Source organism: Hemitrygon akajei, chromosome 15 (assembly GCF_048418815.1).
Source record: "Hemitrygon akajei chromosome 15, sHemAka1.3, whole genome shotgun sequence".
NCBI lineage: Eukaryota > Metazoa > Chordata > Chondrichthyes > Myliobatiformes > Dasyatidae > Hemitrygon > Hemitrygon akajei.
This window is the reverse complement of record NC_133138.1, coordinates 8,744,806-8,772,546: the sequence shown is the minus strand read 5'-3', so window position 1 is coordinate 8,772,546 and position 27,741 is coordinate 8,744,806. Positions and strand designations below refer to the sequence as shown.

Below are 27,741 nucleotides of genomic sequence, written 5' to 3'. Positions count from 1 at the left end.
ATCAAAGGGTGCAAGGAGAAGGCTGGAGAATGGGGTTGAGAGGGATAATTAATCAATCATGACAGGAGGGTTCAGCCTCAGGATAGAAGGCTTCCATTTAAAACAGATGTGGAGAAAATTCTTTAGCCAGAGGTTGGTGAATTTGTTACACAGGCAGCTTTGGAGGCTAGGTCATTGGATGTATTTAAGGCAGAGCTTAAGTTGCTCTTGATTGGACATAGCATCAAATGTTATAGGAAGAAGTCTGGAAAGTGAGGCTGAGGAGGGAAGGAAGGATTAGTCATGATTGAATGGCAAAGCAAACTCAGTGGGGCAAATGGCCTAATTCTACTCTTGTGTTTTATTGTCTACAGTCCAACTCATCCATCTGTGAAATTGGCTCAGTTTTTCTCTCACCATTAACACATACTGGTCCATTGTTATGTCCCATAGCCTTAAATTCTCAAGTTTAATATTCCTTTGTTTGTATTGGTCAGACCCCACTTGGATTAGTGTGTGCAGTTTTGGTCACCTCACTACAGGAAGGATGTAGATACTGTAGAAAGAATGCAGAGGAAATTTACAAGGATGTTGCCTGGATTGGAGAGCGTGCCTTATGATAATGGGTAGAGTGAACTTGGCCTTTTCTCCTTGGAGTGATGGAGGATGAGAGGTGACTTCATACAGGTGTGTAATTTGATGAGAAGCATTGACTGTATGGATAGTCAGAGGCTTTTTCCCCCAGGGCTGAAATTGCTAACATGAAGGGGTATAGTTTTAAGATGCTTGGAAGTATCTTGGAGGGGATATCAGGGGTGAGATTTTCCAGACAGTGGTGGGTGCATGGAATGCACTGCTGGCGACAGTGGTGGAAGCAGAAGTAATAGGGTGTTTTAAGAGACTCTTAGATACATGGAGCTTAGAAAATTATAGGGGCTATACAGTAGGGTAAGTCTAGGCAGCTTCTAGAGTAGATTACATGGTCAGCAAAACATTGTGGTCTAAAGGGCCTGTAATGTGCTGTAGATTACTATGTTCTATTCTTACTCCCTAAATGCCCTCAATTCATACTTTTTGGGTTTTCTCACCCATAAAGCAGAAGACCTCAACAAATTCATTAGTTATTCCCTTCATCCTGACCATTCCTTCCCCAGAAGCTCTGAAACTCTTAAGTTAATTTGTTTTCTTTCTCTCCAGTCTTAGGGAAGATCTTCGAGCTGAAAGTTGACTGTTTCCCGAGTTTCCAGCATTTAAAGCCTATTTCTGAAGGTTAGGCCCCGCACGCACTTTGACCCTGGCCTGCGTGACGTGACCGTGTCGGCCAGAGGGAGATGGCGGCGGACGGCCTTAACTGGTTCACCGTCCTCTTGGTGGCCGCTGTCTTCCTGCTGACTCACTGCGCGGTGAAGCGCTGGGCTCGGGCTCGGGACCGCGCCCGGCTCCCCGCCGGCCCGCGGCGCTGGCCCCTGATCGGCTCGCTGCCGGGCCTGGGTTCGGGAGCTCGGCTCCCTCCGCATCTGCTGCTCAGCGCCATGGCAGAGACGTACGGCAGCGTCTCCAGCTTGTACCTGGGCAGCCGGCTGCTGGTGGTGCTGAACGGCTTCGAGGCGGTCAGAGACGCGCTGCAACGCAGTGCCGACGTGTTCTCCGACAGACCAACCATCCCCCTGATAACGATCATAACCCAGCGCAAAGGTTAGCGAGGGGGTGGAGAGGATTCTAGTAACTGTCAGATTACTAACCGATTAATGGTTTACCTGATTCGTGTCCATAAAAGTCAACGTGCTCTAAAACAAGCCAATATCTGCCAGAGCACCATATGATTAAATTAGATGCTATTGTTTGATCATCAGCCAGTTAAAGAGTGCATCAGTAAGTTGTTGAAAAAAAATCAGCCATAGATGACAATATCCCTACTGCTTAAAAATTGCACCAGTTGAAGATACCAACTGATTTTTTTTTAAAAGTATGTGTGAATAAAATTATAGCCTCTTATTAAAGAAGACTATCAGTGAGTAATTGAGTACTGTCACTAAAAACAAGTGACACGTTATCACTCAGTTATGAGTATGTCAGCAGGTGGCAATTATCTTAAATACCATGTAAGCAGGCAACTATTTGTGATAGAGCTAATAACTGGCTAAAGTGGGTGCTAATCGATAATGTGCAAAGTTAAAACTGTGAAAGCATTATAGGTTAGGCAGCTGGAAATTCTAAAAAAAAATTAAATGATTTTTAAACAATTCCCCAGTTGATGTGCACTTGTCTTTTTTCCAGATTATTGGTCTTCAAAGAGTATTTTTGAGGTAATAAGGAAATAATTGAAACAGAAGAGGCAAAAGAATCTGAGAAGTTATAAACACTTTACGACTTCATTGGAATCTTTGGTTCTAATTACAATTAGACATCACAGTAGGGAGAAACCAGGGGAAAGGCCAAAGTTATGTTGATTAAAAGACTGGAACTTGAAAGGGACTCACGAATAAGAACATTTTAACACCTCTGCTCCTACGTAGGAGCTCTGAAATCAATGGAAAAATACCAGCAACACAGTGAACATGACAATTCAGTTAAGACTATCAATCGTTATAGCAGAAGATATAAAATGCTTTAATAAGTTCCCTTAAGTATGACAACAGTGAGCACTGTTAACTTGAAAAGCAAAGAAGCAGTGAGACAAATCAAGGAAGGATTTCAAAATATTTAAAAAGGAATAAAAAACATTCTCCAATCAAAAAATCCAAAGTGTAAAAAAGAAAAAACTCCACTGGCCTCCCACAAATACCTAAAGGGGAAAAATGTTACCCTCAAATACTTCTTGCTTCAGAGACTCATTCCATAAAAGAAATCAAAATTGATAAAGGCTAGAGTGGTATAAAAATTCAGGGTAATTTACAGAGCAGATTAGAATCAATTTCTCATGAAATTATTTCTGTAATGACTTGGTGTAATAATGGTTTAAAGGCATTTCACGGTACTGCGGGGGCAGATTCTAGTCATAGCTAGAGCTACTGCTCCATGCAAAAGACATACAAGTCATGAGCAATATCACTGTTTAGATAGTGTGCTTTCCAATAGGGCCCAGCTCTCCTTCAAGATTAAAAAAATATTGTGAAAATTATGCATGTAACTTAGATCAAAAAGGAAGATTGATAGTACAGTATTCTTTCAAAGATTTTGGAAATATGGATGTTGCTCTAGAATTGTCTTGTGTTACTGGGGCAGCATTTAGTGCACTAACACTGTTATCAAAGTTCTATAACTTTCCTGAGGTTTTTTCTACTTTGTATTTCAAATGAAAATATTCATTTTGTAAGTATGATGTTTCCTATAAATCAAAGTCCATGCTGCTACGTGTGGAGAGTGTGGCAGGTGCTTGATTTATACTTTCGGCTAATACTTTTCTAATACTTAGTGCATTTTATACTTTCGGCTAATACTTTTCTAATACTTAGTGCATTTCTAAAGGAATACAACATTGTCAGAGGTGAAATTTTTCATCCGAAATGTTAGGCTGATCTTTCATTGGTTTGAAGACTATATTTCTCAATCTAAATTGCTGTGGAAATACAGAAAAAAAATGTGGTGCAGCTGAACAAGTCAGGTAGTATCGAGAGGATTGACATTTCAGATCTGTTGCCTATCATGAGATACATCTTAAAAGCTTGCAGTTATGGAATGCAGAAAATTGCTTTTTGTTTCACAGAAACAAGAATACAAAAAAATTACATGTCTTTAAGAGTACTGTAGCAATGACTTAATTGACTGCTAGAGACCTCAGATAATAATTTATTTTGAACAGTTACCTAAAATATTATAATAAACCTACATATTCAAGTGGGGCTAACTACCTGACTCATGCAGACACTAGGAGGGTTTGGAAGCCCATATAGTTTAAGGTGCTGGTTTGGACTAGGAGAAACTCTTGCTTGAAATGGTGCAACAAGACTAATTTCATTATTACTATTTCTTTGAATTATTCGCAAGATGCAAGTTACTAATAATATTTACTCTCATATAAGAGGAAATGATAAAAGTTGAGATGTCTTTTTGCATTTGTACCAAACATTAACATAGAACATAGAAATCTACAGCACATTACAGGCCCTTCAGCCCACAATGTTGTGCCGACCATGTAACCTACTGTAGAAACTGAATAGAAGTTTGACTGCACAAAGTATTGTGTACAGCTTTCATTGCCACCCTACAGGAAGGATGTGGTAGCAACAGAGACAGTGTGGGAGAGATTCACCAGGGCATTGCCAGGACTGGAGGACTGTAGTTACAAGGAGAGATTGGATTGGCTGGTTTATTCTTACTGGAATGTTGGATGGAGGCTGACTGTTCACCTTACAGAGATTTACGAAATTATGAGGGCAGAATCTTCTTTCCCAGGGTAGGGAGTCTAGAATAAAAGGGGAAAAAACTAAAAGGAGATCTGAGGCATGAATCTTTCAAAGGGTGGTGATTATTTGGAATGAGTTGCTAGCGAAGGCTGTAGAGACAGATATTGTTAGAAAGGTTAAAAGGAAAAGTAGATATGGAAGGAGTAGAGTGATATGGGCTCAGTGCAGTAACATGATGTCCTACACTTGGAATTTACTTGTTTGCTGTGAACTATTCCACTGAACTGAACTGGATGTAATGTAATTAAAAATTATTTTATTTCACAAATCCTATTAACGTAATAGTCTTAAAATAGGGTATGAAATGCAATTGGGTCATACTTCAGAGACTGGGTACTGGAGCAAAGGACTAACTACTGGAGGAGGTCAGTGAGTCAGGGAGCATCTGCTGGAGAAAAGGAATTGTCAACGCTTTGCATTGAGACCCTGCATCAGGACTAGAAGCTTCCCCTTTTCCTCCCAAACTCCTCCAACCACCAGTGCTTATTTTTGTCTGCCTCCTAGTTCTATACACCCAGATCCCATACATTTCACCCACTGGCACCACTCCCCCATCTGGCTCCATCATGCCTTCATTTCTCCCCTGATGTATTCATCATCACCTTCCTCACTCATCTGATTCTAACATTCCTAGATTAACAGCAGTAGTATCCACCTTTACACTCCCTCCCCTCCACCTTACTCAAAGGTATTCTTCATATTCTGTTTCCACCTATTACCCCTCCACCCCATCCCTTCATCATTTAATGGCACGTCCATCATTCATCACCCTTGATCCAACAATCACCTACTCAAATTCAGATTTATTTATCATATGTATATCAACACATACAATGTGTGATTTACGTTATCAACTAACACACCTAAGGATGTACTGGGGGCAGCCTACAAGTGTCGCCATACCTACTGACCTGTCTGACCCCTCACACTTTCCTCTTTATACTAGCAATCTTTCCTCTCTGCTCTCCAATGAAGGGTCTCAACCAGGTGCATTGACAATTCCTTTTCCTCCACAAATGCTGACTAATGCACTGAGTTCCCCCAGCAGATTGTTTCCTTTTTGTGCTTGGTCATACTCTCTCTAGCTTTAGAAAATATATGATTATAGAATAATTAAGGATTGTGAACTATTTAGGAATATTCGGGTATGTATGAAAGTAATAAATAAATGCACATCTGTGTTTATTTTCAGGAATAGTCTTTGCACCATATGGTTTGGTCTGGAAGGAGCAAAGAAGATTTTCCCTCTCAATTTTGAGGCATTTCGGTTTTGGGAAACTTGATCTAGAGCCTAAAATCTTAGAGGAACTGAAAATGGTGAAGTCACAGCTTTCGAAAGCAGTGGGAACAGCCTTTTCTCCTTGTCATGTTATTAATAATGCTGTATCTAACATCATTTGTTCAATGTGCCTTGGAAAACGGTTTGACTATGATGATGAAGAATTTAAATCCATTTTGCATCTGATTGCTCGAGGAATGAAATTAGCATCAAACAGCCCTGCAATGCTCATCAATGTATTTCCTGTCCTTAGGTATTTACCTTTTGGGCCTTTCAAAGAGGTTGCCCAAACCGTAAAGGATGTAACTTTATTTCTGAAAAAAATTATTGCTGAGCACCGACAAACTATGGATCCTGAAAACCCTCGTGATTTTATTGATTTTTATCTAAAAGAGGTAGACTGTGAAATACAACGGAACCAAAATACAAGCTTCAGTGAAGATTATTTATTTTACATCATTGGTGATCTCTTTGTGGCAGGGACAGATACAACATCCAATACTTTGCTGTGGGCTATTCTTATAATGGCTTCACATCCAGAAGTCCAAGGTAATGATTAACCATATTTTATAATGGGACTCATTAAGTAATCCTTAGTAGAAGGATGATAGTATGTGCATGTGTCATAAACAGTATGCCAACCATGATAAGAATAATGGAAAGCTGTAGTTAAGCATGGAGGTTTCATTAAGAAGGGTGGTAGCATCATTACCCTGAGCCAATCTACATTTCAATACATAAAATCTCATCTATGTACTTTTGTCAAAGGTTGAAAAGAAACGAAAAGGTTGAAAAGGTTACTTTTTCTCCAACTAATTACATTTTCAGTTTTTTTGATTTTTAAAAATGGTTGAAGAGATGCAATTACTATTACTTTTTAAATTGTTCAATTAATCTTTAATTGCTTTTGAATATCAGAAATATTTAGAAACACTCTGAAAATGATAGCCATCTAATGCAAAACTGTGCATTTTACTCTGCTGCTGAAGTTTTATGGCGTGTTTCTCAAGTGGCTGTTGTTCTGGAGTGGTTGCATGACTGCACTTCATCATACAAGGCAAGAGTCTCACATTTTTGGACCTGGACCTGCTTAGGAGTAAACTTATATTGATGGATCCACAGATGTAAAGTTTGAAGAACTTTGGTGCAAATATGGACAGCGAGCTTCCCTGAGCACGTTAAATCAATGCTGCTTCTTAGCCATTAGTGCCATCCCTTGCTGTGGTAATTATCAGACCTTGGTTGGTGTTACATCTGACAGCAAAATGTCATTATACCACTTATCCATGCAATTACCAAAACAACCCATTTCTGCAATCAAAATGTTGATTCACTCCTCCCTTCCCCACCATTTCATGCAGTTGAAGCCCTCAAACTTGTATTTGTTGATTTCACTTCCAGTCTCCCCTCTTCTATCTTCTCTACTTGATGTTCTCCATAGTCTGCTACCTTTATCCTAGACCTTGTATTTGATATTAAACAGTTAAACCATTTTTACAGTTCTCATCCTGGTTTTGAAAATTTCAGCTAAAAATGTTCTATTATTATTCTTGTATTTTCCAGCTCTACATCTCAGCAATATCTGTAATACTTTTCACCTGGTCACTGCAACATCTCCAATTTCATTTTCCCATTCATTGCTAACTGAATTAAATTGCCAAGATCTTGAGCAGTGAAATTCTGACTTTCAAGTGCTCAGCCTCAGCTTTCTATCTATTTTCTCTTAAAATGCACCTTATCTCTGAACAATAGACCTAGTATAAATAAGGGTCACATTTTGTTTGCTAATACTTCTATAAGGCACTTTGCATTGATTTACAATATTTAAGATATATGTTATATATTACAAAGGTGAGAGTGCATTGATGTTCAAAGTTCAAAGTACATATATGTCACCATATACAACACAGATTTATTTTCTTGTGGTCATTCTTACGTAGTAAATCCAATAACCATAACAGAATTAATGAAAAACTGCACCAATAGGCAGGCAACCAGTGTGCACAAGATAATAAACTGTGCAAACACAAAAAGAAAGAAAATAATAATAGTAACAATTATAATGAATAAATAAGCAATAAATGTTGAGAACATGATGTGAAGAGTCCTTGAAAGCGAGTCCATAGGTTATGAGAACAGTTTAGTTTTGGGGCTAGTGAAGTTGAGTGAACTTATCCCCTCTGGTTCGGGAGTCTGATGGTTGAGGGGTAGTAACTGTTCCTGAACCTGGTGGTGAGGATCCTGACACTCCTGTACCTTCTTCCTGATGGCAGCAGTGAGAAGAAAGCATGACCTGGTTGTGGGGGTCCCTGATGATGGATTAATGGATACTGCTGTCCTACAACAACGCTCCATGCAGATGTGCTCAATGGTGGGGAGACTTTTACCTCTGATGGACTGGGCCATCTCCATTACTTTTTTTTGTAAGATTTTCTGTTCAAGGGCATTGGTGTTTCCCTACTAGGCTGTGATGCAGCCAGTCAATAAGCTCATTACAAGTTTTGTCAATTTTCTAAATGTCATGCCGAATCTTTGCCAAGTCTTAAGGAAGTGGAGTCACTGATATTCTCTCATTGTAATTGTACTTACGTGCTGAGCCCAGGACAGATTCTCTGAAATTATTACACCGAGGAATTTAAAGTTGCTGACCCTTTTTATCTTTTAATCCTCCGATGAGGACTGGGTCATAGACCTCTGGTTTCCACCTGAAGTTAATAATCAGCTCCTTGGTCTTGCTGACATTACTCAGAGCTTATCTCATTGTTAGGTCATGTATTTTGTGTAAAACAATTTTGAGTAGAAATTTGACATTTAATTTAACATAATATTTATGAATTTCCAGGCTTTACTCAATTTTATTGTATTCATAATGAACTGAGACAGACCTATGACTATGACCATATAAGGCATAAAAAAAACACAAAATGCTGGCAGAACTCAGCAGGCCAGACAGCATCTATGGGAGGAGATAGTGATGTCGTTTCGGGCCAAAACCCTTCATCATGACTCCTGATGAAGGGTTTCGGCCCAAAACGTCGTCACTACCTCCTCCCGTAGTTGCTGTCTGGCCTGCTGAGTTCTGCCAGCATTTTGTGTTTTTTTTTGGTATTTATTTCCAGCATCTGCAGATTCACTCATGTTGCCCCCATATAAGGCATGATGGATTGGTCTGTAAACAAAATTCTTTTTTTTGCAGAACAGGTTCATAGAGAAATCATGGCCGTTATTGGTGAGTCTAGACTTCCTTCTTACAAAGACAGACATCACATGCCATTCACAGAAGCAACAATAATGGAAATTCAGAGGATGACAACAGTTGTTCCACTAGCCATCCCACATATGGCATCAGAAACTGTTGGTAAGTGTGCTACCAAATTTGCAGTTATTACACAAGAAATGGCTTCTAAAGATTCAGCAGGTTTTCTGCTGGAATATACATAATCATATAATAAATCGGACATTATGTATTTATATTATTAATTGACACAAAGTTATATAATATGCAAATAAAAATACTCAGTAGATCAAGCAATATCTATGGAAAACGAAATAGAGTCAATGTTTCAAGTTGAAATTTTTTTTATTAGAATTGGGAAACCAAGAAAAAGGTGTAGAGATGGTGATGGAGGCATGGATAGTTCAAAGGGAGTATCTCAAATAGGTTGAGGTTAGGGTTGCCATGGGGATAAATTATTAAGTTACAGTGGATTCCAATTAATTGGGCCATTGGTTAATCGGGGCAGCCGCTTATTTAGGACAACTCTTAAAGAACAAAAACTAATTGATAAAATAGCTGGGATTATCTTCATTTATCTGGGACACCATACTGCTAAATTGGGGCAGGAGACTGTTGCCGAACAGGTTCTGACTAGCTTCAGTCACATACACTTGTGTGGCCAGTAGACTGTACAACATGCATAGAGTGAACAGTTTTTAAATAGCATCAGTTGTGTGTGTTTATGTTCAAAATCAGTGATTTTTGTCACTGATAGTTGGTGAAAAATAATCAGTAAGACAATTCTGAACTATTTTGCTCACTATGGTTTCAAGCATTAAGGATTGGTGATGCCAGAAATGGCCGGGAGTGAAGATGAAATGATTTCACTACTTCAAGTTAAGAACTAAGAAGAATTTGAAGGTATTGACAATCATCTTGAATGTTACAATGAAAGTAAAGATTTGGAGGATGAAATGATTGAAAGCATTGGATGAAGCCAGTTCATTATCTGCAATAGGTGTTTGTGCTGATTTTGTTCATTGGGTACACTGGATTAATTCCTCAGTTGATAACTATTAGGAACTAATACACAGTTTTATAGTACTGTAGTGTTCGAATTTGTTCTGTATTTCGTTTAAATACACAAGTTGTTACCTTTTTTTAATACCAATTTGTCTTTTTTATACCTTTTTGACTATTTCCATGAAACTATCTAATTGGGGGAGCTGCTTAATTGGCCCAAAATGTATTGGTCCAATGTGTCCCAATTAACCAGAATGGGCTGAATTTATATGATGTTAATGAGCGCATTCACAATCTTCCCCAACCAGAAGTCCTGGATGAACTATGACATCGGCAATCTGTTGTGGATCATATTGGTGGCTTTCAGATCTGGCAACCAATAAGTTACAAGAGATCTAGGTACGATCTCCAGAAAGCCATATCACAGGTGAAGTGGCAATTCCGGACCAAGCTTGAATCAGTGAAGGATGCTTGACAGCTGTGGCAGGGCTTGAATGTTATTGCTTCTTACAAAGTGAGACCAGATGACAGGTGACAACAAGGCTTCACTCCCAGATGAGCTCAATTCCTTCTATGCTCGCTTTGACTGTCAAAACATGAAGGATTCCACAGGGCCCGACATGAAAGCATTCTTCAGGAGGGTGAACCCATGGAAAGCATCCGGCCAGTGGAGGTAGCAGGCCGAGTACTAAAGACCTGTGCTGATCAACTAGCTGGAATGTTCACGGATATCTATAACTTCTCACTTCAATAATCTGAAGTACACACCTGCTTCAAGCACTTTTGAATTATACCGGTGCCTAAGAAGAACACAATAACCTGCCTCATTGACTATTGTCCAGTAGTACTTGCTGTGTGTAGGCCTCTGTTAGACTACATCCACACTAGAACGGATAATTTTGAAACCGCCGGTTTCACGTAAAAACGATAGGCGTCCGCACTATGCTTTTTTCAAAATATCTCTATCCACATTGAAATGGAGATTTCTGCGAATCTCCTCCTCCTGCGCATGCGTAGGACACATCTACTGAAAACAAGCAACATGTTTGGTGTTGAATCTCGCCATAAAAATGCACGTTTGTGTAGTTACAGACTAGAAAAACTTAAAACGACGGACAGCTGTTGGCTCTCGCGCAGGAGAACTTAAAACTAAAATAAAACAAATACTGGAGCATACAGCAGCAACCGACAGGGAGTTCACAGGCAGATTGATCCGGCTGACGACGAACATTGAAAAACTGACTAAGTCTGTTGCATTAATAAAGCACCTTGTTAAATGTATGAAACATGTCTGCATCAGTGTTATCTTGTATTTCCATACAATGTTACATTAGGCTGTTACACATCTATTGCCAGAGAAGTACTTGCATAAATAGGTAAACCACCTTCATACGAGCAAGGACAGAAAACAGGGCAAAATGAGTACAATATACCGTACTTATTTATTCAGTAAGTTATGGATCAAAGTATTTGGTGAGTACATTTCTAACTCTTCTGGCTTCAGTCTCTTTGCCATCTGTTCTGAAATTGTTAGGTTGCGTTCAAGAAAACAATGAAATAGCGTGCTGCCGTCTGACAGCATTTTCAAAAGTCTCCGGTTACCCGTCCACACTGATCTACCCAAGCAACGTTTTCAAAAATACCCACCCTGAAAAGCTCCAGTTTCGGAGGATGAAAACGGCGTTTTAGTGTGGATGGAGGGTAAAAACGAAGAGAAAAAGTTTTGGTTATGGATTTATCTGGGGTATTGTAGATGTAGCCTTAGTCTCAATAGACCATGGATTTGTGCCTTGGAAAGTTTCCAGGGCGCAAGCCTGGGCAAGGTTTTTTTAATGGAAGACTGGTAGTTGCTGAAGCTGCAAGTCTCCCCTCTCCACACCACCGATGTTGTCCAAGGGAAGGGCACTAGGACCCATACAGCTTGGCACCGGTGTTGTTACAGAGCAGTGTGTGGTTAAGTGCCTTGCTCAAGGACACACATGCAGCCTCAGCCAAGGCTCGAACGAGCAACCTAAAGATCACTAGATGAATGCCTAAACCACTTGGCCACACGCCAACACAGTACTTACTGTACATCCACAGTGATGAAGTACTTTGAGAGGTTAGTGATGAAATGTATCAACTCCTGCCTGAGAGATGACTTAGATCCATCCTACAGTTACTTAGTTCCACGACTGGCACAATAGGTCCACAGCAGATGCCATTTCTTTGACTCTTCACTCAACCCTGGAACATCTGGACAGCAAAGATGCATACATCAGGATGCTCTTTATTGACTACAGATATTCAATACTACCATCCCCTCTAAACTACTGAATAAGCTTCAAGATCTTGTCCTCAATACCTCCTTATGCATTCGGATCCTCAGTGTTCTCAATTGCCGACTCCAGTCTGTTTGGATTGACAACAGCACCTCCACAATCTCCATCAGTACAGGTGCACCACAATTCTGAGTGTTTAGGCCCCTGTTCTGCTCGGTTTATACAGGTATGCGTCGCCTAACGTCCCTGATACGTTACGTGGAACCCAACATTATGCAATTTGGACGTTGTGTGAACACCATATTATATACATTGCGAACCTATATCGAGTATCGCTTTACTGTACTGTAATGTACCCGTATTGACTAAATAGCCAAGAATTTACACTAAAACTGCATACTGTATGCTATAATACATACATACACAATAATTTTTTTTACTTTTAAAGTTTTATTTTCAGTAAATGTTTTAGTTTTTTTTTGCCTTTTAAATGTTAATGTAAACACTTTTGGGTTGGTTACGTCGGCCACGTTGGTTACGTCACTACATCACATTCTCCGATCAGGACCACAGACGTATATGTGATCGGACATTGTCCGCATGGACATTAAGCGGCGCACACCTGTACTTATGACTGTGAGGCTAAGCTCAGCTGCAATGCCACATTTAAGTTTGCTGATGACAACACTGTTGTTGGCTGAATCAAAGGTGGTGCGGAATCAGGAGATAAGAGGGAGATTGAACAAAAACAACAACCTTTCAGCCAGACCAAGGAGCTGATTATTGACTTCACCAAAGATCCATGAACCAGTCTTCATTAGGGGCTCAGAGGTGGAGAGGCTCAGCAACTTTAAATTCCTCAGTGTTATCATTTTAGAGGATCTCTTCTGAGCCCAGCATGTAAATGTAGTTATGAAGAAAGCACAGCATGCTTCTGCCTCTTTAAAAGTTTGCAAAAGATTCAGCATGACATCTAAAACCTTGAAAAACCTCTATGTATGTGTCTATAAGACCATAAGATATAGGAGCAGAATTAGGCAATTTGGTCCATCACTCCTGCTATGCCATTTCATCATGGCTGATCCGATTTTCCTCTCCTTCCTTCTCTCTGTATCTTTTGATGTCCTGACAAATCAAAAATCTGTCAACCTCTGCATTAAATATACATAAAGACTTGGCCTCCACAGTACCCTGTGGCAAAGGATTCCACGGATTCACTACTCTCTTGCTAAAGATATTCCTCCTCTGGTCTCCCACCATAGGAAACATCTTCTCCACATCCACTCTATCAAGGCTTTTCACTATACGATACATTTCAATGAGCTCACCCCTCATTCTTCTGACTTCTAGTGAATACAGGCCCAGAACCACCAAACGCTCTTCATATGACAAGCCATTCAATCCTGGAATCATTTTCGTGAACCTCCTTTGAACCCTCTCCATTTTCAGCATATACTTTCAAAGATAAGGGGCCCAAACATGCTCACAATACTCCAAGTGAGGCCTCACCAGTGCTTTATAAATTCTGAACATTACGTCCTTGCTTTTATATTCTAGTCTTCTTGAAACGAATCTTACATCACATTTGCCTTCCTTGCCGTAGACTCAACCTGCAAATTAACCTTTAGGGAATTCTGCACAAGGACTCCCCAGTCCCTTTGCGTCTCAGTTTTTTGTATTTTCTCTCCATTTAGAAAATAGTCAACCCTTTCATTTCTTCCACCAAAGTGCATGACCATACACTTCCCAATTCTATATTCCATCAGCCATTTCTTTGCCCATTCTCCGCATCTATCTGAGTCCTTCTGTAGCCTCTCTACTTCCCCAAAACTACCTGCCCATCCACATATTTTTATATCATCTGCAAACTTTGCAACAAAGTCAGTAATTCCATCATCCAAATCATTGACCTGCAGCATAATAAGAATCGGTCCCAATACAGACTCCTGTGGAACACCACTAGACACCAACAGCCAGCCTGAAAAGGGTCCCTTTATTCCCACTCTTTGCCTCCTGCCAGTCAGCCACCACTTTATCTATAAAGAATCTTTCCTGTAATACTATGGGCTCATAGTTTGTCAAGCAGCTTGCAAATGCCTTCTGAAAATCCAAATACATAACATCAACCGATTCTCCTCTGCCAATCATTCTTGTTATTTCTTCAGTGAATTCCAACAGATTTATCTGGCAAGATTTTCCCTTGCAGAAACCATGCTGACAATGGGCTATTTTTTCATGTGCCTCCAAGTATCCTGAGACCTCATACTTAATAATCGACTTAAGCATCTTCCCAGCCACTGAGATCAGATTAACAGGCCTATAGTTTCCTTCCTTCTTCTTTTCTCCCTTCCTGAAAAGTGTCAATTTGCAATTTTCCAATCTTCCAGAACCATTCCAAAATCTAGTGATTCTTGAAAGATCATCACTAATGCCTCAAGAATCTCTTCAGCCACCTCGTTCAGATGGTGTATGCCATCTGGTCCAGGTGTCTTATCTACCTACAGACCTTTCAGTTTCCCAAGAATCTTCTCTCTAGTTATGGTAACTTCACACACTTCATGGCCCTTAGTACCTGGAACTTGCAGCACACTGCTGGTGACTTTCACAGTGAAGACTGATGCAAAATACTTATTCAGTTCGTCCTCCATTCCGTTGTCCCCCATTACGACCTCTCCAGCATTGTTTTCCAGTGGTCTGATATCCACTTTCACCTCTCTTTTACACTTTATGTACTGTATCTAAAGAAACTTTTGGTATCCTCTTTAATAGTATTGACTAGCTTATTTTTGTATTCCATCTTTACCTTTTTAATAACTTTTTAGTTGCCTTCTGTTGGTTTTTAAATGCTTCCCAATCCTCTTAACTTCCCACTATTTTTTGCTCTATTATGTGTCCTCTCTTTGGCTTTTATGTTAACTTTGACTTCTCTTGTTAGCCATGATTGTGTCATCTTTTGTTTAGAATACTTATTCCTCTTAGGTATATATGTATCCTGTGCCTTCTGAATTGCTTCCAGAAATTCCAGTCATCGTTGCCAGTGTTCTTTTCCAATCAATTCTGGCCAACTCCTCTCTCATGCCTTTGTAATTCCTTTACCTCCACTGCAATACTAATATCTCTAACTCAGGCTTCTCCTCAAATTTCAGGGTGAATTCGATCATGTTATGATCACTTTCCCCTAAGGGTTCTTTTACCTTAAGCTGTCTAATCGATTCTGGTTCATTGCACAACACCCAATCCAGAACAGCTGATCCTCTCAGGGTTCAACCACGAGCTGCTCTTAAAAGCTATCTTATAGCCACTCTAGAAATTCCTCCTTCTGTAATTCAGCACCAACCTGATTTTACTAATCTACCTGCATATTGAAGTCCCCTGTAACATTGCCCTTTTGGCATGCATCTTCTATCTCCCATTGGAATTTGTAAGCCATATCCTCACACTGTTTGGGGTTTGGATACAACTCCCATCAGGGTCTTTTTACCCTTGCAGTTCCTTAGTTCTATCCACAATGGTTCAACTACTTCTGACCCTATGTCACCTCATTCTATGGATTTGATTTCATTGTTTACTAACAGAGCAATCCTGCCCCTCTACTTTCCCGCCTATCCTTTTGATACAATATATATCCTTGGACCTTAATCTCCCAACTGTAATCTTTCAGCCATGATTGAGGAATACCTACAACATCGTACCTGCTAACCTGCAACTGTGCTGCAGTCTACCTTATTCCGTATACTGCGTGCATTTAGATACAACAGGCCATATAATCAAATGACAAGGAAGTTATTTTAAGGGTCCTGCTTACAATTTATCTGTCAAACAACATTATAAAGGATTACCTGGATCACTACATAGTGCACCTTAGCTGTATGCATCAAAATTAACAGTCATGATTCCTACAGTAAACAATATTTACACTTTGTGTGCTATTTCATTATCTGGAAAGTGTGTCCCTCAAGAGATGTTGAATGTGCTGTATAAATGTAAGTTTCCTTTCCCCTTTTTGCAAACACTGACTTCAGTTCTCTGCCCTAGAAAATATTTATAAGCCAGCGTCGGCATCTCAGACTTTGCACTAGCAGTCACAATACTACTGACCAGTTTTCCTGATGAGGAGTCTTAGCCAGAAATATTGACTACTTATTCTTCTCCATAGATGCTGCTTGAACTGATGAGCTCCCCCAGCGCTTAGTGTGTGCTCCTCAAGTTTTCCAGCATCTGCAGAATCTCTTGTGCTATTGATCAGTTTTCTCTTCTGATTGTGTCTTCCTATCTTTTTCCCACCCTCTTCTTCCAAAATTTCAATTCATCATCAGCATGCCAGATTCATTTTGGATCATGTTCATTTCCCGAAATCAACTCCTCTTTCACCAAATGATTGATTGCTCCAACTTCTGAAGTACAAAGACTATTGAGATCAGTTAGAAATATTAAAATGTATGTTAGCATCCTAGCTTCTATCAAATGCTGTGTCTTTCTCAAATGTAAAAGAATGCTGGCAAAAAGATTCTAGTCTCTGTGGTTTCCTTACTATTATAACAATAATTAAAACATTTTTGTGCTGTTATTTATTAGTTTATATTTAACATGAGATCTGAGTCAGCTATGACTTCATTGTTTATTTTCATCCTATTATGAACCTTATAATGAGTCATAATTTAAATGTCTGGAAAATCAATTTGCCTCACACCATTATTCCCCAAAAACATCAGCAATAAATAAATTGTTTGGAACAAATCCAATTGCATAGGGCTATCTGATAGTCAATGGACCAGAGGAAATAGTCTAAAAGCCTTTAAATAGGTAAGAAAAACAAAATACTTACAGGAATCAAAGTACAATATTTTGATTTCTATGTTTATGAATGTTTTAGCAGATTGAGCAAAGAAATTTTGGAATAAAGTATTCGGATTCATCCCTCTCTCAAATAATGATTTTTTTCCAGAGTTCAAAGGTTATACCATTCCTAAGGGGAGCATTGTGATTGCAAATCTGTGGTCAGTCCACAGAGATCCAAGCAGATGGGAGCAACCTGATGAATTCAATCCTTCTCGTTTCTTGGACACAGATGGAAACATAGTAAAAAATGAAGCTTTTATGCCTTTTGGAATAGGTAAGAGTTTATTTTTGAGTGTAGTACAGCATTCTTAATGGTAAATTTGTTTATTATTGTTGCTTGAACTGAGGTACTTTGTTTTCATGTCAACCATACAGATCATTTTATTACAATAATACATTGAGGTAATACCAAGGGAAAATAGTAACAGAATGTAGTATTAAGTGTTACAGTTAAAGAAAAAGTGCAGTGCAGGCAGACAATAAGGTGCAGGGCTATAACTAGGTAGATTTGTGAGGTTAAGAGCCCATCTTATTGCACTAGGGCAGGGGTGTCAAACTCATTTTAGGTCACGGGCCGGATTGAGCAAAATGCAGCTTCATGCGGGCCGGATCAGTCGGACGCGTGCGAACGCAGCTTTCGATGCCTCCGTTTTTTCAGCCTGCTCTCATGTGTCTCAGTCTCTGCTATAACTACAAAGTGTTTCACTTTACAAATTCCGTTTCTTATGAAGAAGACTGCTGAGCAAGACTGCCGAATAAACACTAAAAACCCTGAAAACCTGGTACCTGAATAAACTCAGCATTAGCCATATCATATGCCATAGGCGCTTTGATTACTGGGGCCAGCTTTAATAGTAATTAGATATTATCTCGCGGGCCAAAGATAATTCCACCGCGGGCCTTGAGTTTGACATATATGCACTAGGGCATGGGCACTGTAATTTTATAACAGTGGGATAGAATCTGTCCTTGTGCCTGGTAATATGTGGTTTCCGGCTTTTATATCTTCTGGCCAAATGGGAGTGGGAAGAGGAGGGAATGTTCAGGGTGGGTGGGTCTTTGATTGCATTAGCTGCTGTACTGAGGTAGTAAGAAGATTAAACTGAATCCAGTATTCAATTTTGCCAGCATTCTCTTACATCAGGTTTCCATGATGTGCTGAGCTGTGTCCACAACCCACAGCAGTTTCTTGCAGTTAAAGGCAGAATTGTATTAAAACAATTTCCTCTACATCCTTTCATGTGAATGGTATTATTTGTCAACTAAGGAAATAAGTTGGAGAGTCAGAGAAACATGGTTGTCCTTGTGCAAAAATCGCTGAACATTAATGTGCAGATATAGCAAGCAAAGCTAGAAGGCAAATAATGTTCTGGTCTTCATTGCAAGAGGATGAGTACAAGTGTAGAGGTGTTTTGCTGAAATGATATAGGGGTACTGATGACATTATTGGTCTACCTAAGAACAAAGGAACATACAATAGAGACAGTTGAAGAAAGACTTACCAATTTGATTTCTGGACTAAGCAGTCAGAACCTATTTTGTCTCTCAAGATGATCTTATTGAAACATAAAATTCTTAAGATCTTGCCAGGGTAGATGTAGAAATGACAGTTGGATGGCACTCTGGCACAACTAGTTGAGTTGCTACCTCAGCACCAGAGACGTGGGTTCAATCCTGACCTTGGATGCTGTCTGTGTGGAGTTCAGACTTCCTTCTGGCTGTACCAGTTCCCTCCCATGTTGCAAAAATATGCAGGTTGGCAGATTAATCAGCAAGGTCATAGGTGAGGGGTAGAATCTGAGATGGAGAGTTTATGGGAATGTTTCAATAGATGCATCTAATATCAGAGAAATGTGTACAACAATACAATATACATCCTGAATTTCTTTTTCTTCGCAAACATCCACGAAAACAGAGGAGTGCCCCAAAGAATGAACGACAGTTAAAACGTTACAACCCCAAAGAACCCCCCCCCCCCGGCTCCCCCTCCCAGGCACAAGCAGCAGCAAGGCAATGACCCTCCCCCCACCAGCAAAACAACATCAGCACCCTCCACTGAGCACTCAAACGTGCAGCAAAGCATCAGTAAAGACACAGATTTGCAGTACCCCAAAACTACTCGTTCACCCGGTAATTTGACATACCACTGTCTCTCTCTCTCCCTAATAAGAGAAAAAGAGATGTCCCCATTTCACAGTGAGAGGGGAGACATATCAAACAATTCGCTGATTTACGATGTTAAAAGACTGTTGCGTCACTTTTTCCGAGCTCTGCGCCCAGAGACTCAACACCAAAATGGCGCAGCCCTCCAGGCACACAGCCCACGACAGCTAACCCGCTGCTCCCGATGTTCTGTGTTCTCCTGCGATGCTTCAGTCAGGGGCATCGGCCTAGAATCAGCATCTCCCCAGAGGTTCCGGAAGATTGGAGGATTACAGATGTTGTCCCCTTATTCAAGAAAGGGAGTAGAGATAGCCCAGGAAATTATAGACCAGTGAGTCTTACTTCAGTGGTTGGTAAGTTAGACAATAGACAATAGGTGCAGAAGTAGACTGTTCGGCCCTTCGAGCCTGCACCACCATTCTGAGATCCTGGCTGATCGTCTACTATCAATACCCGGTTCCTGCCTTGTCCCCATATCCCTTGATTCCCCTATCCATAAGATACCTATCTAGCTCCTTCTTGAAAGCATCCAGAGAATTGGCCTCCACTACCTTCCGAGGCAGTGCATTCCACACCCCCACAACTCTCTGGGAGAAGAAGTTTTTCCTTAACTCTGTCCTAAATGACCTACCCCTTATTCTCAAACCATGCCCTCTGGTACTGGACTCTCCCAGCATCTGGAACATATTTCCTGACTCTATCTTGTCCAATCCCTTAATAATCTTATATGTTGCAATCAGATCCCCTCTCAATCTCCTTAATTCCAGCGTGTACAAGCCCAGTCTCTCTAACCTCTCTGCGTAAGACAGTCCGGACATCCCAGGAATTAACCTTGTGAATCTACGCTGCACTTCCTCTACAGCCAGGATGTCCTTCCTTAACCCTGGAGACCAAAACTGTACACAGTACTCCAGGTGTGGTCTCACCAGGGCCCTGTACAAATGCAAAAGGATTTCCTTGCTCTTGTACTCAATTCCCTTTGTAATAAAGGCCAACATTCCATTAGCCTTCTTCACTGCCTGCTGCACTTGCTCATTCACCTTCAGTGACTCATGAACAAGGACTCCTAGATCTCTTTGTATTTCTCCCTTACCTAACTCTGCACCGTTCAGATAATAATCTGCCTTCCTGTTCTTACTCCCAAAGTGGATAACCTCACACTTATTCATATTAAACGTCATCTGCCAAGTATCTGCCCACTCATCCAGCCTATCCAAGTCACCCTGAATTCTCCTAACATCCTCATCACATGTCACACTGCCACCCAGTTTAGTATCATCAGCAAACTTGCTGATGTTATTCTCAATGCCTTCATCTAAATCATTGATGTAAATCATAAACAGCTGTGGTCCCAATATCGAGCCCTGTGGCACCCCACTAGTCACCACCTGCCATTCCGAGAAACACCCATTCACCGTTACCCTTTGCTTTCTATCCGCCAACCAGTTTTCTATCCATGTCAATATCTTCCCCCCAATGCCATGAGCTCTGATTTTACCCACCAATCTCCTATGTGGGACCTTATCAAATGCCTTCTGAAAATCGAGGTACACTACATCCACTGGATCTCCCTTGTCTAACTTCCTGGTTACATCCACGAAAAACTCCAATACATTAGTCAAGCTTACATTCTCGAAAAACTCAATCAGGCTCGTAAAGCACGACCTGCCTTTGACAAAGCCATGCTGACTATTCCCAATCATATTATACCTCTCCAAATGTTCATAAATCCTGCCTCTCAGGATCAAGTTGATGGAGAAGATCCTGAGAGGCAGGATTTATGAACATTTGGAGAGGCATAATATGATTAGGAATAGTCAGCATGGCTTTGTCAAAGGCTGGTCGTGCTTTTTCGAGCCTGATTGAGTTTTTTGAGGATATAACTAAACATGTTGATGAAGGTAGAGCCGTAGATGTAGTGTATATGGATTTCAGCAAGGCATTTGATAAGGTACCCATGCAAGGCTTATTGAGAAAGTAAGGAGGCATGGGATCCAAGGGCCCTTGCTTTGTGGATCCAGAACTGGCTTGCCCACAAAAGGCAAAGAGTGGTTGTAGATGGGTAATATTCTGCATGGAGGTTGGTGACCAGTGGTGTGCCTCAGGGTTCTGTACTGGGACCCCTTCTCTTTGTGATTTTTATAAATGACCTGAATGAGGAAGTGGAGGGATGGGTTAGTAAGTTTGCTGATGACACAAAGGTTGGGGCTTGTTGTGGATAGTGTGGAGGGCTCTCAGAGCTTACAACGGGACATTGATATGATGCAAAACTGGGCTGAGAAGTGGCAGATGGAGTTCAACCCAGATAAGTGTGAGTTGGTTCACTTTGGTAGGTCAAATATGATGGCAGAATATAATATTAATAGTAAGACTCTTGGCTTTGTGGAGGATCAGAGGAATCCTGGGGTCCATGTCCATAGGACACTCAAAGCTGCTGCACAGGTTGACTCTGTGGTTAAGAAGGCATAAGGTGCATTGGCCTTCATCAACCATAGGATTGAGTTTAAGAGCCGAGAGGTAATGTTACAACTATATAAGACCCTGGTCAGACCCCACTTGGAGTACAGTGCTCATTTCTGGTCAACTCACTACAGGAAGGACGTGGAAACCATAGAACGGGTGCAGAGGAGATTTACAAGGATGTTGCCTGGATTGTGGAGCATGCCTTACGAGAATAGGTTGAGTGAACTAGTCTTTTGCTCCTTGGAGTGACGGAGGATGAGACGTGACCTAATAGAGGTGTATAAGATGATGAGAGGCATTGATCATGTGGATAGCCAGATGCTTTTTCCCAGGGCTGAAATGGCTATCATGCGAGGGCACAGTCTTAAAGTGCATAGAAGTAGGTACAGAGGAGATGTCAGGGTTAAGTTTTTTACTCAGAGAGTGGTGAATGCGTGGAATGGGCTGCCGGCGATGGTGGTGGAGGCGGATATGATAGGGTCTTTTAAGAGACTCCTGGATAGGTACATGGAGCTTAGAAAAATAGAGGACTATGGGTAACCCTTGGTAATTTTTAAAGTAAGTACATGTTCGGCTAAGCATTGTGGGCCAAAGGGCCTGTATTATGCTGTTGTTTTACTATGTTTCTATGAATAGGGCTTTGCAATGTTGGAAATCTAATGCCTGTCTGTAATGAAGAGAATAGAGCCATATTACACCATAATGATTTGTTATACATTGATCAATCCTTTTTTTTGACTAGGAAAAAGAATCTGTATGGGAGAGCAAATGGCAAAGATGGAACTCTTCCTTATCTTCAGCAGCCTCCTGCAGTCATTTTTCTTCAAACTTCCTGAAACCAATGATGCACCAAACATGACTGGTCGATTTGGTCTCACTCTGTCTCCACATCCTTTTAAAATCATTCCAGTTAAGAGATAAACTACATATTGGAACAGGCTACAGTCTTCCGAGGTTTAGCATTTGCTGCAATGAAGAAAAGACAAAAAATAAAGATTAGCTTCATTTGTCACATGTACATTGAAACATCAAAGCATACATTGAAATGTGTCATTTGCATCAAATCACACCAGCAAGGATTGTGCTTAGGGCAGCCCGCAAGTTTTGCCATCCTTCTGGCACCAACGTAGCATGCCCACAACTCACTAACCCAAACCATACATCTTTGGAATGTGGGAGGAAGCTGGAGCACCCAGAAGAAACCCACATTGTCACAAGGAGAACGTACAAATTCCTTATAGAGACTGGCAGGAGTCAAACCCCGATTGGTGATTACTGGCACTGTAAAGCAATTGCTCAAACTGCTATAGTACCAGCCATCCAAGCTGATATCTCTTCAGTACTTTGTATATATTACATCCATATTAACTTGCATGAAAAGGCAATCTCTAATTTGTCTCCTTTAATGGTGCAGCAATATGCACTCTAGATGTGTCGCCGTTGGCAATTTATGAAACAGGATCAGCTTTAAATATCATTCAGCCTCATCCTACGAACATATATTTTTCTTCTGCAGAAATAGTTAAACAAGACAAGAAAACTTCCTATTTCTCCTGATATCTTGAATCTGACATCTCTACATAGAATGGACAATGCATTCTTAAGCATTTTATTTTAAATATTTTACTCTTGAAGACTGCCTACAACTTACAGTGAACAATGCAAAGAAAAAACACATGAACCACTTTGTGTTTTATCATCCTCTGGTAATTCATGAAAATCACAGAGTTGAAGTGATGTATATTTCCTTCAGTATTTGCTGTTTGGTATTTTAATGAAAGGAAGGAAGAAATACTGTAGTAACGAACAAGCAAATACTATAGATCTTTATAATTGGGAACCTCGTGATAGACTGGCGTCCTATCCGGGAGGGAGTCTCGTACTCTCAGTCGCTTCGCGCCACGGAAACCGGCTTAAGCACCGGCCGGCCTGATGAGCCTGTAAGGCTCGGGACAGACTTTGACTAACTTAACTTTATAATTGGGACAATTGCACTTTCGCTCCTAATTTAGTAGGTCTGTAGGATCTTGAAAACATTATGGATGTAGCTATGATTTTGGATTCCATGTTCCCAGTAAAGTTTCTGAATTGGTATCTGGGATATAGTACCGTGCAGAAGTTTTAGGCACATATACAGTATATAGCTAGGATCCCTAAGACTTTTACATGGCACTATATTTGTCAACATGGAGCGGTGAGCAAGTTTGTAAATATGGTGGGAGCAAAAGATATTTGGAGTGGCGAGGACGGAGTGCCGCGGAAGCAGTGTGGGACAGGTGTCAGAGGAGTACCAGGGCAGTGGTGTGGTTGATGCATGCAGACACATCCAGCCCTGCGACACCAGGCAAGGTCACTTGATTTCAAACAATCGCTTTATTGATCATTACAGAATATCTCTGTGGTGCTTACACTCGCCGCTTCTCCCTTCCCCTTTTCCCAACCATGATTCCCCTCTCCCTGCTCCCCTCCCACTGTCAGTCCACAGTAGAGACCCATATTAGAATCAGGCCGTGATTCACATATGACAAGAAATTTGTTTTTTGCAGCAGCAGCAGCAGCAGCAGCAGTACAGTGCAATATATAAAATTACTACAGTGCTGTGCAAAGTTCGAAGGCACCCTATCTATATATACTGCATGTGCCTGAGACTTTTGTGGGGTACTGTATGTGTAAATATTTGTGGTTAATCATATATGTTGGCTGTCATAATGGTGAATAAACTAGAATGTATGTACCTTGCTCTCTCCCTTGGATTGTTCACTGTTCTTGGATATCTGAAAGGAAAAAGAGACATGAATAGGTTTGGGCTGATGTAAAAAGAAACTCCTATACCAGCAAGACCTTCTTCACACGTGCATCATAAATGGGATGACAGTCGTCTCAGCAATGGCCATTTTGCTGAGTGCCTGTTTTTGCTTGGTTTGAGAACCTACAGCTCTGACATTCTCTCTTGTTAGCTCCAATTCCTCAGGTTTCACTGCACTTTCTGCAAGAAAGAGTATCAGTCTTTTCAAGTTTTGCTGCCACTGTGGATCGGTTGTCAATGTGTGCATGTTTTGAGGTGTGAGATTTAGGCTTGTATTAGTGTTAACTGGGTTTAGGGTGAACTCTGGTGGAAGTTGTTATTAGGTGGGTGTTAGAGATACAGTAAATTGAGTAATAGCTGAGGATGCCAACTCATACTGATTTACACTACACAGAAAATATTAGAGTTTTTCAGATGCTCTATCCTGATCTTCAGGACTAAAATCATGCTTTGACTATCTTTTCACAATGAGTTCCCATTCTTTATTGGGAGGGTCTTCTGTTTCCATGTACCCCAACCCCATTAAAATGTCAATCATTCCTCCATTCTACCTATATCAAGCCATCCAGTGTAATATCTTAAAATAATAGTTTGCTATTTAACCTCAGCCCAATGCCTTTCCTTTTTCAAAAGGTCAAAATTTAAAGCAGTGGGTTGGCCTCAACACTGATGTATGCAACCACCAAACAATTAGGAAGTAAAGGTTGCATTCAGAAGTCATATTTAACAGCTCTGATTATTTACACATTATAACCATTTCAACCACACTAAATGTGGTATGGAAACCGTGACACCTTACGCACTCTTGATCTTTTCAAGGATTTCATGTTTCCTGGCCTCTATCATCTCATTTTTACTGTGGATGTCCAGTCCCTATATGCCTCCATTCCCTGCCAGGATGGCCTCAAATCTCGCCGTATTTCTCTGGACAACAGACCTAACCAGTTCCCCTCCTCCACCACTCTTCTCTGCCTAGCGGAATTTGTTCTCACTCTCAATAATTTCTCTTTTGGCTCCTCCCACCTCCTTCAAACAAAAGGGGTAGCCATGGGCACTCCCATGGGTCCCAGCTATGCCTGCCTGTTTGTCGTGTGGAATAGTTTTATGTTCCAAGCCTACATTGGTAACTGTCCCACACTTTTTCTACACTACATCAACAAATGCTTTGGTGCTACTTCCTGCACTTGTGCTGAACTTGTCGATTTTATTCATTTTGTCTCCAACTTCCATTCTTCCCTCAAGTTCACTTGGTCCATTTCCGACACCTCCCTTCCCTTTTTCGATCTCACTGTCTCTATTTCCGGAGACAGCTTATCCACCGATGTCTATTACAAACCCACGGACTCCTACACCTCGTCCCACTCTACTACTTGTAAAAACACTGTCTCATTTTCTCAATTCCTTCGCCTTTGCTGCATTTAATCTCAGGATGAGGCTCTTCATTCTGGAATGAAGGAGATGTCCTTTTTCAAAGTAAGGGGCTTCCCTTCCGCCACTATCAATGCTACCGTCAACCACATCTCTTCCATTTCACGCATGTCTATTCTTCACCCATCCTCCCGCCACCCTACCAGGGATAGGGTTCCTTTTGTCCTCACCTACCACCCCACCAGCCTCTGCATCCAGCAGATAATTCTCCAAAACTTCTGCCACCTCCAACAGGATCCCACCACCAAGTCCCCCCCCCCCCCCACCACACTCTGCTTTCTGCAGGGATCACTCCCAAATGACTCCCTTGTCTATTCATCCCTCCCCAATGATCTCCTTTGTGGTACTTATCCTTGCAAGTGGAACAAGTGCTACACCTGCCCCTACACCTCCTCCCTCACTACCATCCAGGGCCCTAAGCAGTCCTTCCAGGTGAGGTGACACTTCACCTGTGAGTCTGTTTGGGTCATTTACTGTATTTGGGTGCTCCCAGTGTGGCCTCCTGTACATCAATGAGATCTGATCTAGATTGGGAGACTGCTTTGCAGAGCATCTACGCTCAGTACGCCAGAACAAGTGGGATCTCCCAGTGGCCAACCGTTTTAATTCCACTTCCCATTCCCATTTCGATATATCCATCGATGGCCTCCTCCACTGTTGTGATGAGGCCACACTTAGGATGGAGGAACAAAACTTTATATTCCATTTGGGTAGCCTCCAACCTGATGGCATAAACATCGATTTCTCAAACTTCCGGTAATGCCCTCAACCCCCTCTCCATTTCCCATCCCCTTTACCCTCACATCATCTCTCCAATCAACTTCCCAGCTCTTTACTACATCCCTCCCCCTCTGGATTTCACGTATCACCTGCCAGTTCTCTCTCCCCACCCCCTACCTTTTAAATCTACTACTCAGCTTTTATTTCAGTCCTGCTGAAGGGTTTTAGCCTGAAACATCGACTGTACAGTTTAACATAGATGCTGCCTGGTCTGCTGAGTTCCTCCAGCATTTTGTGTGTGTTGCTTGGATTTCCAGCATCTACAGATTTTCTCTTGTTTATGAAAACATTAAGTCCATCTTCCCTGAAAATGTCTGTCAAAATGTGTGAAATGAACCAACATTTAAAAGATATTTGGATAGATACATGGTCTGGAAGAAATTTTGTTACTAGCTAGATACTAAGGGGTTAAAGAGTTTTTTTAACAGCAGCCTTAAACTGCTCCTGCAGGACTGCTGTAGGTGACAACTAGCTTGAGGAGGAGCAATCAAAGCATAATCACATGATGTTCCATTGCTCCTTTAGTTGAACTGTGTAATTGTTCTCGCTTCAAGGCTGCAGGCAGAAGTAGCTTCGAATAGATAAGGAAAATAGTAACCTGATTATATATTTTTTTGTACTGTGCTAAGACATGATTATTGAGCAGAGGAATTATCTGCTTGCATGCTGTATCTCACAAACATGCTTGGAAGCTTTTGATAACATACACTGTCTATATAATGGGAAAAGTCTGTGTACTCGGGGAGAGTCTCAAGAACTCTGCTTTAAGATGTTGAGCTCTCCATGATACGTATCATGTTATAATAAAGACTTTCAAAAGTGATCTCCCTTCGTGTCTGAGTAATACCTTTTCCACAACACATGGTTAGGAGATAACATCACAATTCGTGGAATAGTGTGTAAGATTACAGCAGGATATCAGTCAAATGGGAAAGTGAGTGGAGGAATGAAACTCAAGACAAGTGCAAAGTTTCCAGCATCTTGCCTATAATAGCTGTAAACTGCTCTGTAGTTCTCTGCTTCCACCTTTTACATTTTTTAAACAAGGAACTCCCATTAGCTATTTTCTAAACTTCTGGTAGAATTGGGTGTTTAGC

At 40.9% G+C, this 27,741-nt stretch overlaps 1 protein-coding gene across 1 annotated transcript; it reads left to right on the top strand.

Annotated features, from left to right (window-relative positions):
* The first annotated feature begins 1,293 nt into the window (after window positions 1-1,293).
* cyp2u1 (cytochrome P450, family 2, subfamily U, polypeptide 1) lies at window positions 1,294-27,467 on the top strand. The gene is made up of 5 exons (XM_073067152.1): window positions 1,294-1,674; window positions 5,578-6,213; window positions 8,861-9,022; window positions 17,111-17,278; window positions 22,373-27,467. Exons 1-5 carry the CDS (start codon window positions 1,311-1,313, stop codon window positions 22,549-22,551), a joined length of 1,509 nt encoding a protein of 502 aa, XP_072923253.1. The 5' UTR covers window positions 1,294-1,310; the 3' UTR covers window positions 22,552-27,467.
* The last annotated feature ends 274 nt before the right edge of the window (window positions 27,468-27,741 follow it).

Coding starts and splice junctions, on each gene's coding strand:
- cyp2u1 (XM_073067152.1), top strand. CDS start 1,311: ATGGCGGCGGACGGCCTTAACTGGTTCACCGTCCTCTTGGTGGCCGCT. Junction 1,675..5,577: donor GATCATAACCCAGCGCAAAG/GTTAGCGAGGGG, acceptor GTTTATTTTCAG/GAATAGTCTTTGCACCATAT. Junction 6,214..8,860: donor TTCACATCCAGAAGTCCAAG/GTAATGATTAAC, acceptor TTTTTTTTGCAG/AACAGGTTCATAGAGAAATC.